Below are 12,554 nucleotides of genomic sequence, written 5' to 3'. Positions count from 1 at the left end.
GGCTCTAGTAATTACTGTTCTGTAAGTATGTTTTATGTCAAATTCTATACTTTTTCTGATTACTTTATCCTTGAATCTGACTATGTTATACACTTGATGAGGTGATTGGATGTGTTTTCTTGAGTATTATACTCTTCTTAGGGTCAAAATCTTCTTTCTCAAGAGATCCATGTGATGCTCTCCAGTAGTAGCGATTGGAAATTGGAAGTGGGAGGGGGGGGGCACTAAAAATCTATAGATAACATAAAGTACCCAGGATGATTGAGGGATATAGCTGCCAAAGGGGGGTGCGTATACATAAAAACTGGGAAAAAAAAACCCCTACCAAAAGGTAAGATCTTTTATGCTCTCTGAGATAATTTACACTGGACGAGTTGGCCGTGCGGTTAGGGGCGCATGGCTGTGAGCTTGCCTCTGGAAGATAGTGGGTTCGAACCCCACTGTCGGCAGCCCTGAAGATAGTTTTCCGTGGTTTCCTATTTTTACACCAGGCAATGCTGGTGCAGTACCTTAATTAAGGCCACGGCCGCTTCCTTTCCACTCCTAGGCCTTTCCTACCCCTTTGTTGCCATAAGACTTATCTGTGTCGGTGCGATGTAAAGCCAATTGTAAAAAAAAAGAGATAATTTACCAATTTAATTTCAGTAATAATGGCTTTTTTGAGATTTTGATTCAATGCTGTAAATAAAACTTCACCAAAGGAACAATAAGTACATGTGTATTACAATTAAACAGAAATACAGTGTGATTATACAATTAAAAATCTTATGGTATTTGAGTACATACCAACAAACCAACAGACACTAAAGAGACTGCCAGACTGATGTATGCATGTGGAAAAAGGGTGAATTATACCTCAGTGTCCATGACCTTTGCAATAATATACCCCTGCTACCCTTCCTCACAATACATACTACACGCTGCTGCGCGAGTCTCCACTACTTGCTGTGGTGCTGTATAAATTGGTTAGTCATGAAGAACGACATTTTGTGCGTATTTCCACTAAGAATTTTGTTAATAATTAAAGAAATTAAAGGAAAGAATTAGTTGATAAGACAACAGGACTTGTGCAAATTCTTTTTTTAATAAATCCGATAATTCCTCATTTCAGGCGGCTAAAATGGAATAAAAATGTTGTCATTCTCTTCACAAAGTGGTTACCCTCCCCTCTCACCCCTAATTACTGCCACTGATGCTCTCTGTTGATTTACCAATCACAAAGTGGAAAATGTTTCAGTAATATCATAAATTAATAATGTCACAAAAACAGTCAAATGTTTGCATCAGCTCTCAAACAGTTAATAGTAGTGATATTCAACTGAATAATTAAATTGTGCAAGGAATTCAGGCAGATCATAAAATATGATGTGGATTTACTGAAATGTAATTTACATGTATATGATAGTGAGTCAATTACACAGCTCAGTTATTCAGACCTGATAATTATATTCTAATTAACGTATAAGTTTCAGAATGACTTAATATTACTTTAAAAAATATGCATTTTGAAAATTGCATCATAAGGCAGTGAAAATCCACAGCCTGTTTCCAGTCATTCGACGGGGTCAGGAATGGAATGAATGAAGCCCCCATCTAGTGGTGAGGATAGGAAATGTGCTAGCTGCCGAAGCCTGTCGCACCACTCTGGGGCAATGATTAATGAATGACGAATGAAATGAAATTAAATGTTATTGGAGAGTGTTGCTGGAATGAAAGATGACAGGGAAAACTGGAGTACCCGGAGAAAAACCTGTCCTGTCTCCACTTTGTTGCATCAAATATAAATATAAATCAAAATTTGTTCACAGCAAATTGTCAATGTTGATTGAAGTTTAATATAGGCCTACTGTGTCTTGTGGCAACTAGATAAAAATCTAGCAGTAACTTACATTTGTAAATACTCATAAATGTTCTCTCTCTCTAATTATTAATACTGAATATCAAAGAAAAGATAATATTTGATAAACATGTTAGTTGTTATAAGAACATAATTATTATCAAACATCTGTTGATAAATAACGACTAATATTTTAAGTATATGGTGTTTTATAACTCCTAGTTCAATACAAACTCTATTTGATGAAAATATATCTGGTTAACATAAGGCAGCTCTCTATATTAATCAGTGGTAAAGTGTTGGCCTCAAGACTGCAGGTTCAAATCCAGTGGAGGAAGTGTAGTTTTTGAAGGGTGGAAAAAAGTTCATTTGGCACTCCATGTCATATGATTGGCATGTAAATAAATTATCTCTGTTGACTGTTGACACATTTGTGTTCACCCAACAAAATTTATTTAAAAACTCAACCCAGAAGAGATCAGTTCCATACAGCCATCTGGTAAAGTAAAACAGAACATCAAAATTGAAGTACACACAGCCAGACTAAATCTCATCAAATTAAAATGCCTGCGCAAGGCCATATTATTATTACAAAGGTAATCCCAAAAATAAGGTCTCCTATTTTTTATAAAAATATAGACCTGTTTATTTCTACAAAAGTTTACATCATTTTACAGCTTGAACATTTAGCTATTTTTCTACATAATCACCATTCCGTTCGATGCATTTTTTCAGACGCTGTGACAGTTTTTGTGTGCCCATATCATACCAGCTCACCGCCATGCTGTTCAGGAAGTTGTGAACCTCATCTTTCACCTTGTCATCGGTGCTGGTACCCATCTTGAGCACACCTTCCGGTATTTCAACTTTTCCATTTAAATTCTGTGAGCGGCGCTTCGGGAAACCTCAGGAACCAAAGTGCAGAGATCATCCAGTGTGATCCGCCGATCTTTACACACGATTTGCTCAACCTTCACGACTGTCTTGACGGAAATTGACGGTCTCCCGCTCCGTTGTTCGTCGTGAATTTCAGTCCAACCGGCTGCAAACTCTCTACACCACTTACGAACATTTCTGACATCCATGCATTTGGCAGTAACATCCAACGGGACTTCCATTCTCAACGGCTGCCAAGCCAAGACTGAGTGCCTCAGAGCGGCGTGCACATGTTTATATGCAAGTGCGGGAAACACTCTTTACAATATTGTGACCAACAGCCACACAAACAGTGTTCTGTATAGTTTGAGGTGGATGTTTATTTTTATTTTTTTTTTTGCAATTGGCTTTACATCACACCAATACAGATAGGACTTTCGTTACTAACATCTTCAATGCACATGATGACTTTTAGTTATCTTTGTCTGCTTTTAAATGGTGTTAAGCTTTATGGCATGGATGTTTTTTACTGTTCTTATTGTTTGCCATGCATGTCTGGATGATGAGAGATATGGTTCACACTCAAGTGAAACTGCAATTTTTTTTCTGGCAAGTCTAATAAATTTTGCATGTGGTGTTTTGTCTTACTTGCAGAGTTCTACCTGCTAGTCGCTACTGGTTAGGCATCGTACACGTGTTGGATCTGGTAACACTGATACCACCTCATGGCAGTTGTGGTTTAGAAATAAAAATGGCATCTACTGATCATGATGATATTGTGGTAAGTTCTCCTTTTTTAAAAATTTACTTATGTTTTTACTTCTTTCAAATCAAGCTAACCAGTACTTTATTTGTCTTTCACTGTACCAATGATTTTAAGCTATCATTTTTATGTGGAAAATATTGGATAATAAAAAATAAAGGTCCCTGAATGTTGAATTGTGAATGGTGACGTGTGGACTAAACCTAATAGTAGAACATTGATGAAAATTAAAACCTACAACCTGCTTTCCAGTCATTGACGGGGTCAGGGATGGAATGAATGAAACCCCCTTCTTGCAGCGAGGATAGGAATTGTGTTGGCTGACGAGGCCTGACGCACTCCTCTGGGGCAATGATTAATGCCTGACAGATGAAATGAAATGATAATGGAGAATGTTGCTGGAATGAAAGATGACAGGGAAAACCGGAGTACCCGGAGAAAAACCTGTCCCACCTCAGCTTTGTTCAGCACAAATCTCACATGGAGTGACCGGAATTTGAACCACGGAACCCAGCGGTGAGAAATAGTAGAACATTATGTACCCAAAATTTCCACAGTTGACCTATATTAAGACAATCAAGTTGTATTGAACATATTCTTGTTCTAAGCTCCTCCCAAAGGTGTCTGGCTTCAGATATGTGCTGGGAGCCACACTGCCCCTAGCTATCCAACATGACTCAACTTCTTATCTTTCCTGACTGAATTTTCTTGTTAAAGTCTCATTATCTTCCAACCCTATTCAGTACCATGCATAACTGATTAGCTTGCTGGCCTTTAATCCAAGGGGTTGTGGTTTCAATTTACAGCTGGGTCAGGGATTTTAACCTTCAGTGGTTAATTCCTGTGGCTGAGGCTGGATATGTATGTGCCATCTTCAAGATTAGAATTAATCCTAGGTATGGCAGGTTTCCAATGACCATCAGCTCAAAAGATCTGCACCAGGCCTTCCCAGAGTCCTTTTTTTTTTTTTTTTTTTTTTTTTTTACGAGGGATTGTGGAAAATCTTCAAAAAGACACTTGTGAAGGGTCCACACTCCACAAGTGTGTGGGATTCTTACCCACTAAAAACCACACACCCTTTTCCCACGATGTGAGTCATCACCCCGGAACCGCTCTCACATTACTTCAGGGTGATATCGTGCTTTGTCTTTCAGACGTCTTCTTTCATTTCTCCTTTACGAACGTTCGTATGCTTCCAAATCCTTCTTCTGATGAAGGATGTCCTCCACATGTACTGCCACACGATCCCAGGATTCCTGGTTTCGCAGCATCACCGAAATAACATTATCTGTTGTCAATTCTCCTAGTTCAGTTTCCACACATCTTCTCTGAATCGTCCAATGGCCGCATACAAAAAAGGTGTGATACACGTCGTCAATATCATCGCAGTATATGCATGCTGCGTCACTTGCTCTGTCCACTTTATGCAGGAATTTCCGAAAATATCCATGTCCTGTTAGAAGCTGCGTGAGGTAGTAATTTACTTCACCATGGGCCCTTTCAACCCACATATCCAAGCATGGTATTAGTCGCTTGGTCCATTTGCCTCGAGGGTCACTTTCCCATCTGAGTTGCCATCGCCTCATCAGTTGACTGAAGGCACGCTTCTTTGCACATTTCTTTCCCAGCTCTCCTTTGGTACACCAGATTTCATGCCGCTCCAATGCGAGTAGGTCTATTGGGGCTATTGCTGCCATCGTGAGGATTGCCGGTTCGGAAACAGTGTGGTATGCACATGCAATACGTAAAGCCGCTCTCCGTTGTACGGCAGCTATCCTTCTCCGATACCAAGCAAATCTCAAGGATTCAGCCCAGATTTCAGAACCATATAGAAGCACTGACTGAACCGTCGACATGAGAAGACGTCGTTTACTGGATTTCGGACCTTTAATATTTCCCATTAGTCTGCTAAGTGCAGTCATGTATTTTACTGCCTTGTCTGTCACTCTCTGAATATGAGTGCAGAATGTGAGCTTGGAGTCAAGTGTCACTCCTAGATATTTTGTGCTCGCAGATGTTTCTATCACTAACTCTCCAACAGTCATTGGTACAAGAGTTTCGATCCTTTTCCTCGTCAGAAGAACTATCTCCGTTCTCCATGTTCGGCTAATGTTAGACTGTGGCTCATCATCCATTCTTTTATGCCCCACATCACCTGGTTCAGTTTAATTTGAGCCATTTCAACATTACGAGTCCATATAATAATAATAATAATAATAATAATAATAATAATAATAATAATAATAATAATAATAATAATAATAATACCCGTGTGGGGATTTACCGGTTACCTCCATTGGGCGCGTCCCATTGGAATTGGGGAAGCTCGCTGGCTCTGCCGCCAGCAGAGTCAGAGGGTAGTAGGGAAATAAAATACCACCATGAAAAAAAACTGGTCCCTTGCCAGGGTTACGGCGAAGACTGGTAAATGACCAGAAGCCTGAAAACATCTTGAGGCAACCTCTAGGGCTAACAACCCTAGTTGTAAAAGGATGGGTACCCGTCCAAAGCAAAGTCAAGTCAAAAAGCATGATGGCACAACATTTCAAGAAACATACCCCAGGGGGTAAATCTTCGGATAAATCCCTCGTCGTGAACGCCACGGTGCACGAGTCTCGTTCGGATTCTGGGAGAGACTTGACATCATGCAAGAGACGAGTCGGAGTGTCTCGGTGTACCCCGAAGAGTCAAAAACTCAGGCCAAAATCTAAAACCTTTCTAGCAACTTTCAACATAAATTCACTTACACAAACTGGCAAGCTGAAAACCCTCACCAAAGCTCTTCACAAAAATCAGATATCCATAATGGCCCTACAGGAAACAAGGTACCCAGATGAAAAGATTTTTGAATCCGAAGGCTACCGATTTTTCAAGAGCAAAGCGCAAAAAGGAATCCTCTATGGAGCTGTGATGCTTGGAACCGCGTTTGCTGTTAGAACCAAGATCCTTAAATCGGTTGCAAATTTCGAACCTGTGAATGACAGATTGTCCATACTCACAATTAAATGCGCGAACAAAACCTACGCCCTAGTTAACGCACATGCTCCTACAAACGATAAGAACAAGTCTGATCCAGGCGAAGTTGATAATTTCTGGGACCTACTGGATGAAAAATTAAACAAAATCCCCAAACACCATGTCAAGCTTCTTTTGGGTGACTTCAATGCCCAACTAGGTCGTGAACAGAAGTACAAGAAAGTTATAGGAAATTACCCTGCTCACAAAAGAACCAATCCCAACGGCAAAATACTGGTGTCCATTTGCAAAAATCACAACCTGCAGGTCATGTCGACCCACTTTCGCCATCTACCCAGAAAGCAAATGACTTGGCGTTCTCCCGTCCAAGCTCTCGGAGAGTTCCAAATTGATCATGTTGCAATCTCCAGGAGAAACAGCCCTGAGATTATGAATGTCAAGGTAAAGAAAGGCATCAATGTGGCCTCAGATCATTATATGTCTCTTATCAAATTCAAACCAATTCCCGCAAACACAAGGAAGACAACCAAACAGATCACACGCTTCGACAATGATAAACTTCGGCAAAGGGTCGAGAAGTTCCAGGAGAAGGCTAGACCAAATGACTGTGACTTTAACAACGCCAAAAGTCTCCTTGTTGAGGCCGCCAAAGACGTTGCAGAAATCAAGAGAAGCAAAAAGCATGCCTGGTGGAATGGTGCCTGCGAATCAGTCCTCCAAGAAAGACTCAATGCATGGAAACAGTACTACTCTACGAAATCAGAAAATGATTGGGAAACCTACAAAACCCAGCGTGCCCAAGCAGCTAGGGTGTTCAGAACTGAGAAACGTAAATACGAAAAATCTCTCATTGAAAAGATAGAACAAAACTTTAGGAAGAATGAAAGCAGAGAGTACTACAGAGCCTTCAAACGCAAACTCACTGGCTATAAACCACCATCTCTATGCTTTGAGCAAAAGGACGGCTCACTGGCGACGTCAAATGAAGAAAATTGCAGCATTCTGGCAGACTACTTCAAGAATTTACTTAATTGCTCTAAACCGCAAAGCCCCATTGAAACCAAGGAACCCTTACTCAGGTACCCAGATTCCAGACCACCCAACAGAGATGAAATCAAGCGCCACATTGCCCGTCTCAAAAATAACAAAGCGCCGGGGCAAGACTCAGTAGTAGCAAAACTATGGAAATATGCCCCAGAGGAATCACTTGATATCTTGCAAATGCAAATAGAAGAAATTTGGAACAAGGAGACCCTACCCGAAGATTGGAAAATAGCTTGGATCCATCCATTACACAAAAAAGGCAGCATGAAGAACATCAACAACTACAGAGGAATATCTTTGCTACCCGTGACTTACAAAATTCTATCACTTGCCATCTTGGAGCGTTTGGAAGCACAAGTCGAACATCAAATAGGTGAATACCAAGGAGGGTTCAGAAAGGGTTGCTCAACAGCTGAACAAATCCAAAATCTCAAAACGATCATCAGATATTGTACACTAAGGTCCAAGCAGTATGTGCCTGTCTTTGTGGACTTTAAGAAAGCGTACGACTCCATTGACCGGGAAGTCCTGCTAAACATCTTAAATGAATTTGGAGTTGATTTGAAACTGCTGGCATTAATTAGAGCCACCCTGACCGATACAAAATCCAAGGTGAAGTTCCACGGATGTCTCTCGCATTCCTTTGACATCAAAACAGGAGTCCGACAAGGTGATGAGCTATCCCCGATACTCTTCAACTGTGTTCTTGAAAAGATCATCAGAACCTGGCGAGTGAGATTACAGGAAACCAACTACAGTCCATTGAGAATAGGAACCAAATCTAAGGGGATCGCAACAGACTGCTTAGCATTTAGGCAAACATATCAAGGATAATTTAATAATTTATTTTTAATTTAATTTAATTTATTTTTTTAATTTATTAAATTATCCTTGATATCTTTGCCTAACGTCATCTTCAATACGGAACAATAATGAGAGTTGTTACTTGCTTAGCATTTGCCGATGATATTGCTGTTCTCTCAAACGACATAGAAACCACTAGAGCTCAAGTTGAAATTTTAAAGGAAATTGCCGAACAAACTGGTTTGCAGATATCGTTTGAGAAAACAGAAGTAATAACTAACATCAAAGAGGCTCCACCAAAACTCCATACAAAATACGGGGACATCACCCGAGTAGACAAATTCAAATACCTGGGTGAGATAATCATGAAAAATGGACCGGACAAAGAAGCACTTCAGGAGCGAGTACGCAAACTGGAAATAGCCTACCAAACATCCCGCACAATCTACAACAAAAAATGCCTTTCCCAAAACACCAAGATAAGTCACTATGAAACAGTTCTGAAGCCAGTAGTTCTATATGCAGCCGAAACCCTGTCTCTAAATGCCAACAAAGGACTCTTTGAAGAACTGGAGAAAAGAGAACGCAAAATTGTGAGAGGAATCTTGGGATCAAAGAACAGAAATGGAATCCATCAAAAGAGATCCAACAAGGAAGTCTACAGCAAAATAGAGAAAATTACCGACACAATCAGAAAAAGACGGGCACGATTTTACGGTCATCTGAAAAGAATGGACGGAAGAAAGTTAACTAAAGAAATATTTCACTTTTTGGATTCAAACCCCAAAACCACAATTCCCTGGTTTAGAAATACCAAAGAAGACCTTCAAATGCTACATATCTCAGCTGAAGACGCCCTTAACAGAGATCTCTTCCGCAAGAAAATATTGACGAACGGGCTAAACCGAGACGAGCAACCGAAGAGAAGACGCGGTGCCCCTTGGACAGAGGAGCGTAAGCAGGCCCACTCACAAAGAATGAGGGAAATTTGGGCTCTAAAAAAGGCCAAGTTCAGTGTCAAATGCAACAAGACTTAACGTGGTCCTTGATGGCCCCAGCGAATTATATAATAATAATAATAATAATAATAATAATAATAATAATAATAATAATAATAATAATAATAATAATAATAATAATAATAATAATAATAATAATAATAATAATGTATTATAATATTATATATTATGTATTCATATATTATTATTATTATTATTATTATTATTATTATTATTATTATTATTATTATTATTATTCATTGTGCCCAACTGAGGAGTGTGTTTGAACTTATTTTGCACAATGTTGCTTCTTCTTTTCTTCCTAATATCTCTTCAGTTTTTCACTGTGTTCCTTCTGCGTGTTTCTGTCCAGCCTGTATTTTTTCTTGTTGGTTTCTCTGCAAATTTATGTTTGTTTACTAAGCTTCTAAATTTCATTCTATCTTGAATGGTTTCATCCTCAATACCCATTTCTTGTAGATCTTCATGAATTTCTGCTAACCAATTGCTGCAGATTTTCAGGGTTAGAGCTAGATTTAGAATTTTGTTTGTCAGCCCGTTATCCATTCTGTGTAGGTGTCCGTAGAATTTTAGTCGTCTCTTTCTGATGGTATCTGTGATTTTTCCTGTGAATTGAAAAATTTTGTGTGGTTTCTTTTCCATCCAAATTCCATTTTTGAACTTTGGTCCTAGGATTTTTCTGAGAATTTTCCTTTCTTGTTTCTCAATGCTTTTCATTTGTGACCTGCTGGCAATGATCAGTGTTTCAGATGCATAAAGTGCCTCTGGTTTGATGACTGTATTGTAGTGTCGTAATTATTATTATTATTATTATTATTATTATTATTATTATTATTATTATTATTATTATTATTATTATTATTATTATTATTATTATTATTATTATTATTATGTGCGTATGGACCCAATGGATCACGCAAAGCTCTAACGATTCTGTTTTCTGAGTTGCCAAACAGCTCTCATCCTTTCTCCGTGGATCCTTTTTCGTTCTTCTGTCCACTTTGCTCCAGTCTTCTTTTTCACTTCGTTCTCTGGTTGCACTTTCCATCCATTAATTTTTTTCCTATAAAGGTTTCTGTCCGCGGTGTCATTTGGGTTTATCTGGGCTTTTACCAGATCCTTCTTCACTTCTAGTACCCATGGAATATTTTTTAGATGTTCTATGTAGGTGAGAATCTTGTGTGTCAGTCTACTTGCCGGCAATCTGTGGACGTGCCCATAGAATTTCAGACGTCTTTTGCGGATGTCTGCTGCAATGTTGGAATGCTCTTCTGTCTCTATGCGTAACCTCAGTCTATATCCATCTTCTGTTTTTCGGGGACCGAGAATTTTCCTCAGGATTCTCCTTTCTTCTTTTAAAATATTTTCTAGGTCACCTTTCCCGTTTAGTGTAAGGGTCTCACTGGCATATAATACTTCGGGCTTTATTACTGTATTATAGTGTCTGATCTTTGCAAGGCGGGACAAGCACTTTTTATTGTATATGTTGTGAACCCTACCGTAGGCTTTCCGAAATTTTTGTAGGCGAATTTTCTGGGCAACCTTCTCGCCTCCCGTTGGTTCAAGTATTTCTCCCAAGTACTTGAAGTGTGGTACTCGGTTGATTTGCCCATGTGTCGTGTTCAAAGTTTGGATGTCAAGTTTTGAGCAGAAGAACTTGGTCTTTTCAAAGGAAATTTGTAGGCCAACCTTTCCAGCACATTCGCTAAGGGTTTCAATTTGTTTAACGGCTGTGAATACATCATTTGTAAGTATGGCCAGGTCATCTGCAAAAGCGAGGCATGATATCTCAATACCGTCTTTGGGTCGTCCTAGTCGTATGGGGCGCCAGTATCCCATGTCTTTCAATACCTTTTCCCACTCGCGGATGACTTTGTCTAGGACGAGGTTGAAAAGAAGCGGAGATAAGCCGTCACCTTGTCGGACGCCAGTTTTAATCGGGAATGGTTCAGAGATCTCCCCCATGAATTTAACTTTGGAGATAGTGTCAGTGAGTGTTGCCTTGATGAGGTTGAGGGTCTTGGAATCAAGCCCCAGTTCCTCAAGAATAACGAAGAGAGACTGTCGATCAACCGAGTCATACGCTTTCCTGAAGTCAACAAAAATGCAGATGACCGGTTTGTTCCTCAGTGCTTTGTATTTAAGTGTTGCCTTCAAGTTGAATATTTGTTCTGCACACGAGCGACCAGGGCGGAAGCCTGCTTGATATTCGCCAATACTTTGTTCAAGTTGTTCTTGCGTTCTCTTCAAAAGGCAAGCTGAAAGAATTTTGTAAGTCACTTGGAGAAGAGAAATGCCCCTGTAATTGTTTACGTCGGTCTTATCTCCCTTTTTGTGTAATGGGTGGATGAGGGCGCATTTCCAGTCCTGAGGTAATTCTTCCGATTGCCAGATATCTGTGATGATTTGAGTGAGCTCCTTGAGGGAGTTAGGTCCAAGATTTTTCAGAAGTTCCGCAATGATGCCATCTTCTCCGGAGGTCCTATTGTTTTTAAGTTTGAGGATGTGGCCGCGGATTTCTTCCTCTGTCGGTGGTGGAGATTCTGGGAAAGTGTGACTTGGGGGTTCTTGAGGGAATCTTGTGAGGGGCTCTGGACAGTTGAGGAGATCAGCGAAGTAAAGTGCTAATTCCTGACAATTATCTTGATTACTGAATGCAAGTTTTCCATCTGATCTTTTGAAAGCCAGGTTTTGAGGAGCATACCCACGGACTTGTCCTCCGAATTCCCTGTAGAAATCTCGTACATTGTAGTTACGAAAGTTGTCTTCAATCGAGTCCAGTTGTTGCTTCAAGTGTTTTCTCTTGACCTGCCTGATGATTTTGGCTACTCGTTTTCTAGTTTCATTGAAATATGTTTGGTTTTCTGGTGATTTCTTGCTGTTGTATTTCTGGAATGCTTCTTTTCGTTCCTTCAAGGCACGTTCACATTCAGAATTCCACCAAGGGTGTTTAGTATTCTTTTTCAGGGGAATTTGCTCTCGAGCTTTCTGGATGATTTTGTTGCGGAATTTCTCCCAGGTGCCTGCATGTTCCCTTTCCCACACTTCTTGCAGATTAGTATTTCCAATCTGTGTCGTATCAAACTTCGGTATTTGTGACCTCTTATGATGAATTTTCTTCGGGGTGAATTTTACTTTTATTCTCACTAGGTAGTGATCGGAATCGACGTTTGCTCCTCGGCGTACCTGTACATCGTGTACCTCTCTCTGCATGGGATGAGAGATGGCAATGTGA

General features: G+C 39.9%; 1 protein-coding gene across 2 annotated transcripts in view; it reads left to right on the top strand.

The window, feature by feature from the left end:
• Positions 1–12,554, top strand: part of LOC136866424 (vitellogenin-4) — a 252,654-nt gene that overhangs the window by 172,655 nt on the left and 67,445 nt on the right. For both annotated transcript variants that reach the window (XM_068226732.1, XM_068226731.1), the window contains exon 17: positions 3,368–3,494. In XM_068226732.1, the coding sequence (XP_068082833.1) occupies positions 3,368–3,494 (127 nt within the window). The remainder of the gene's footprint in view (positions 1–3,367; positions 3,495–12,554) is intronic.

This window comes from Anabrus simplex, chromosome 3, assembly GCF_040414725.1.
Source record: "Anabrus simplex isolate iqAnaSimp1 chromosome 3, ASM4041472v1, whole genome shotgun sequence".
Lineage (NCBI taxonomy): Eukaryota > Metazoa > Arthropoda > Insecta > Orthoptera > Tettigoniidae > Anabrus > Anabrus simplex.
This window is presented reverse-complemented; position numbering and strand designations above follow the sequence as displayed.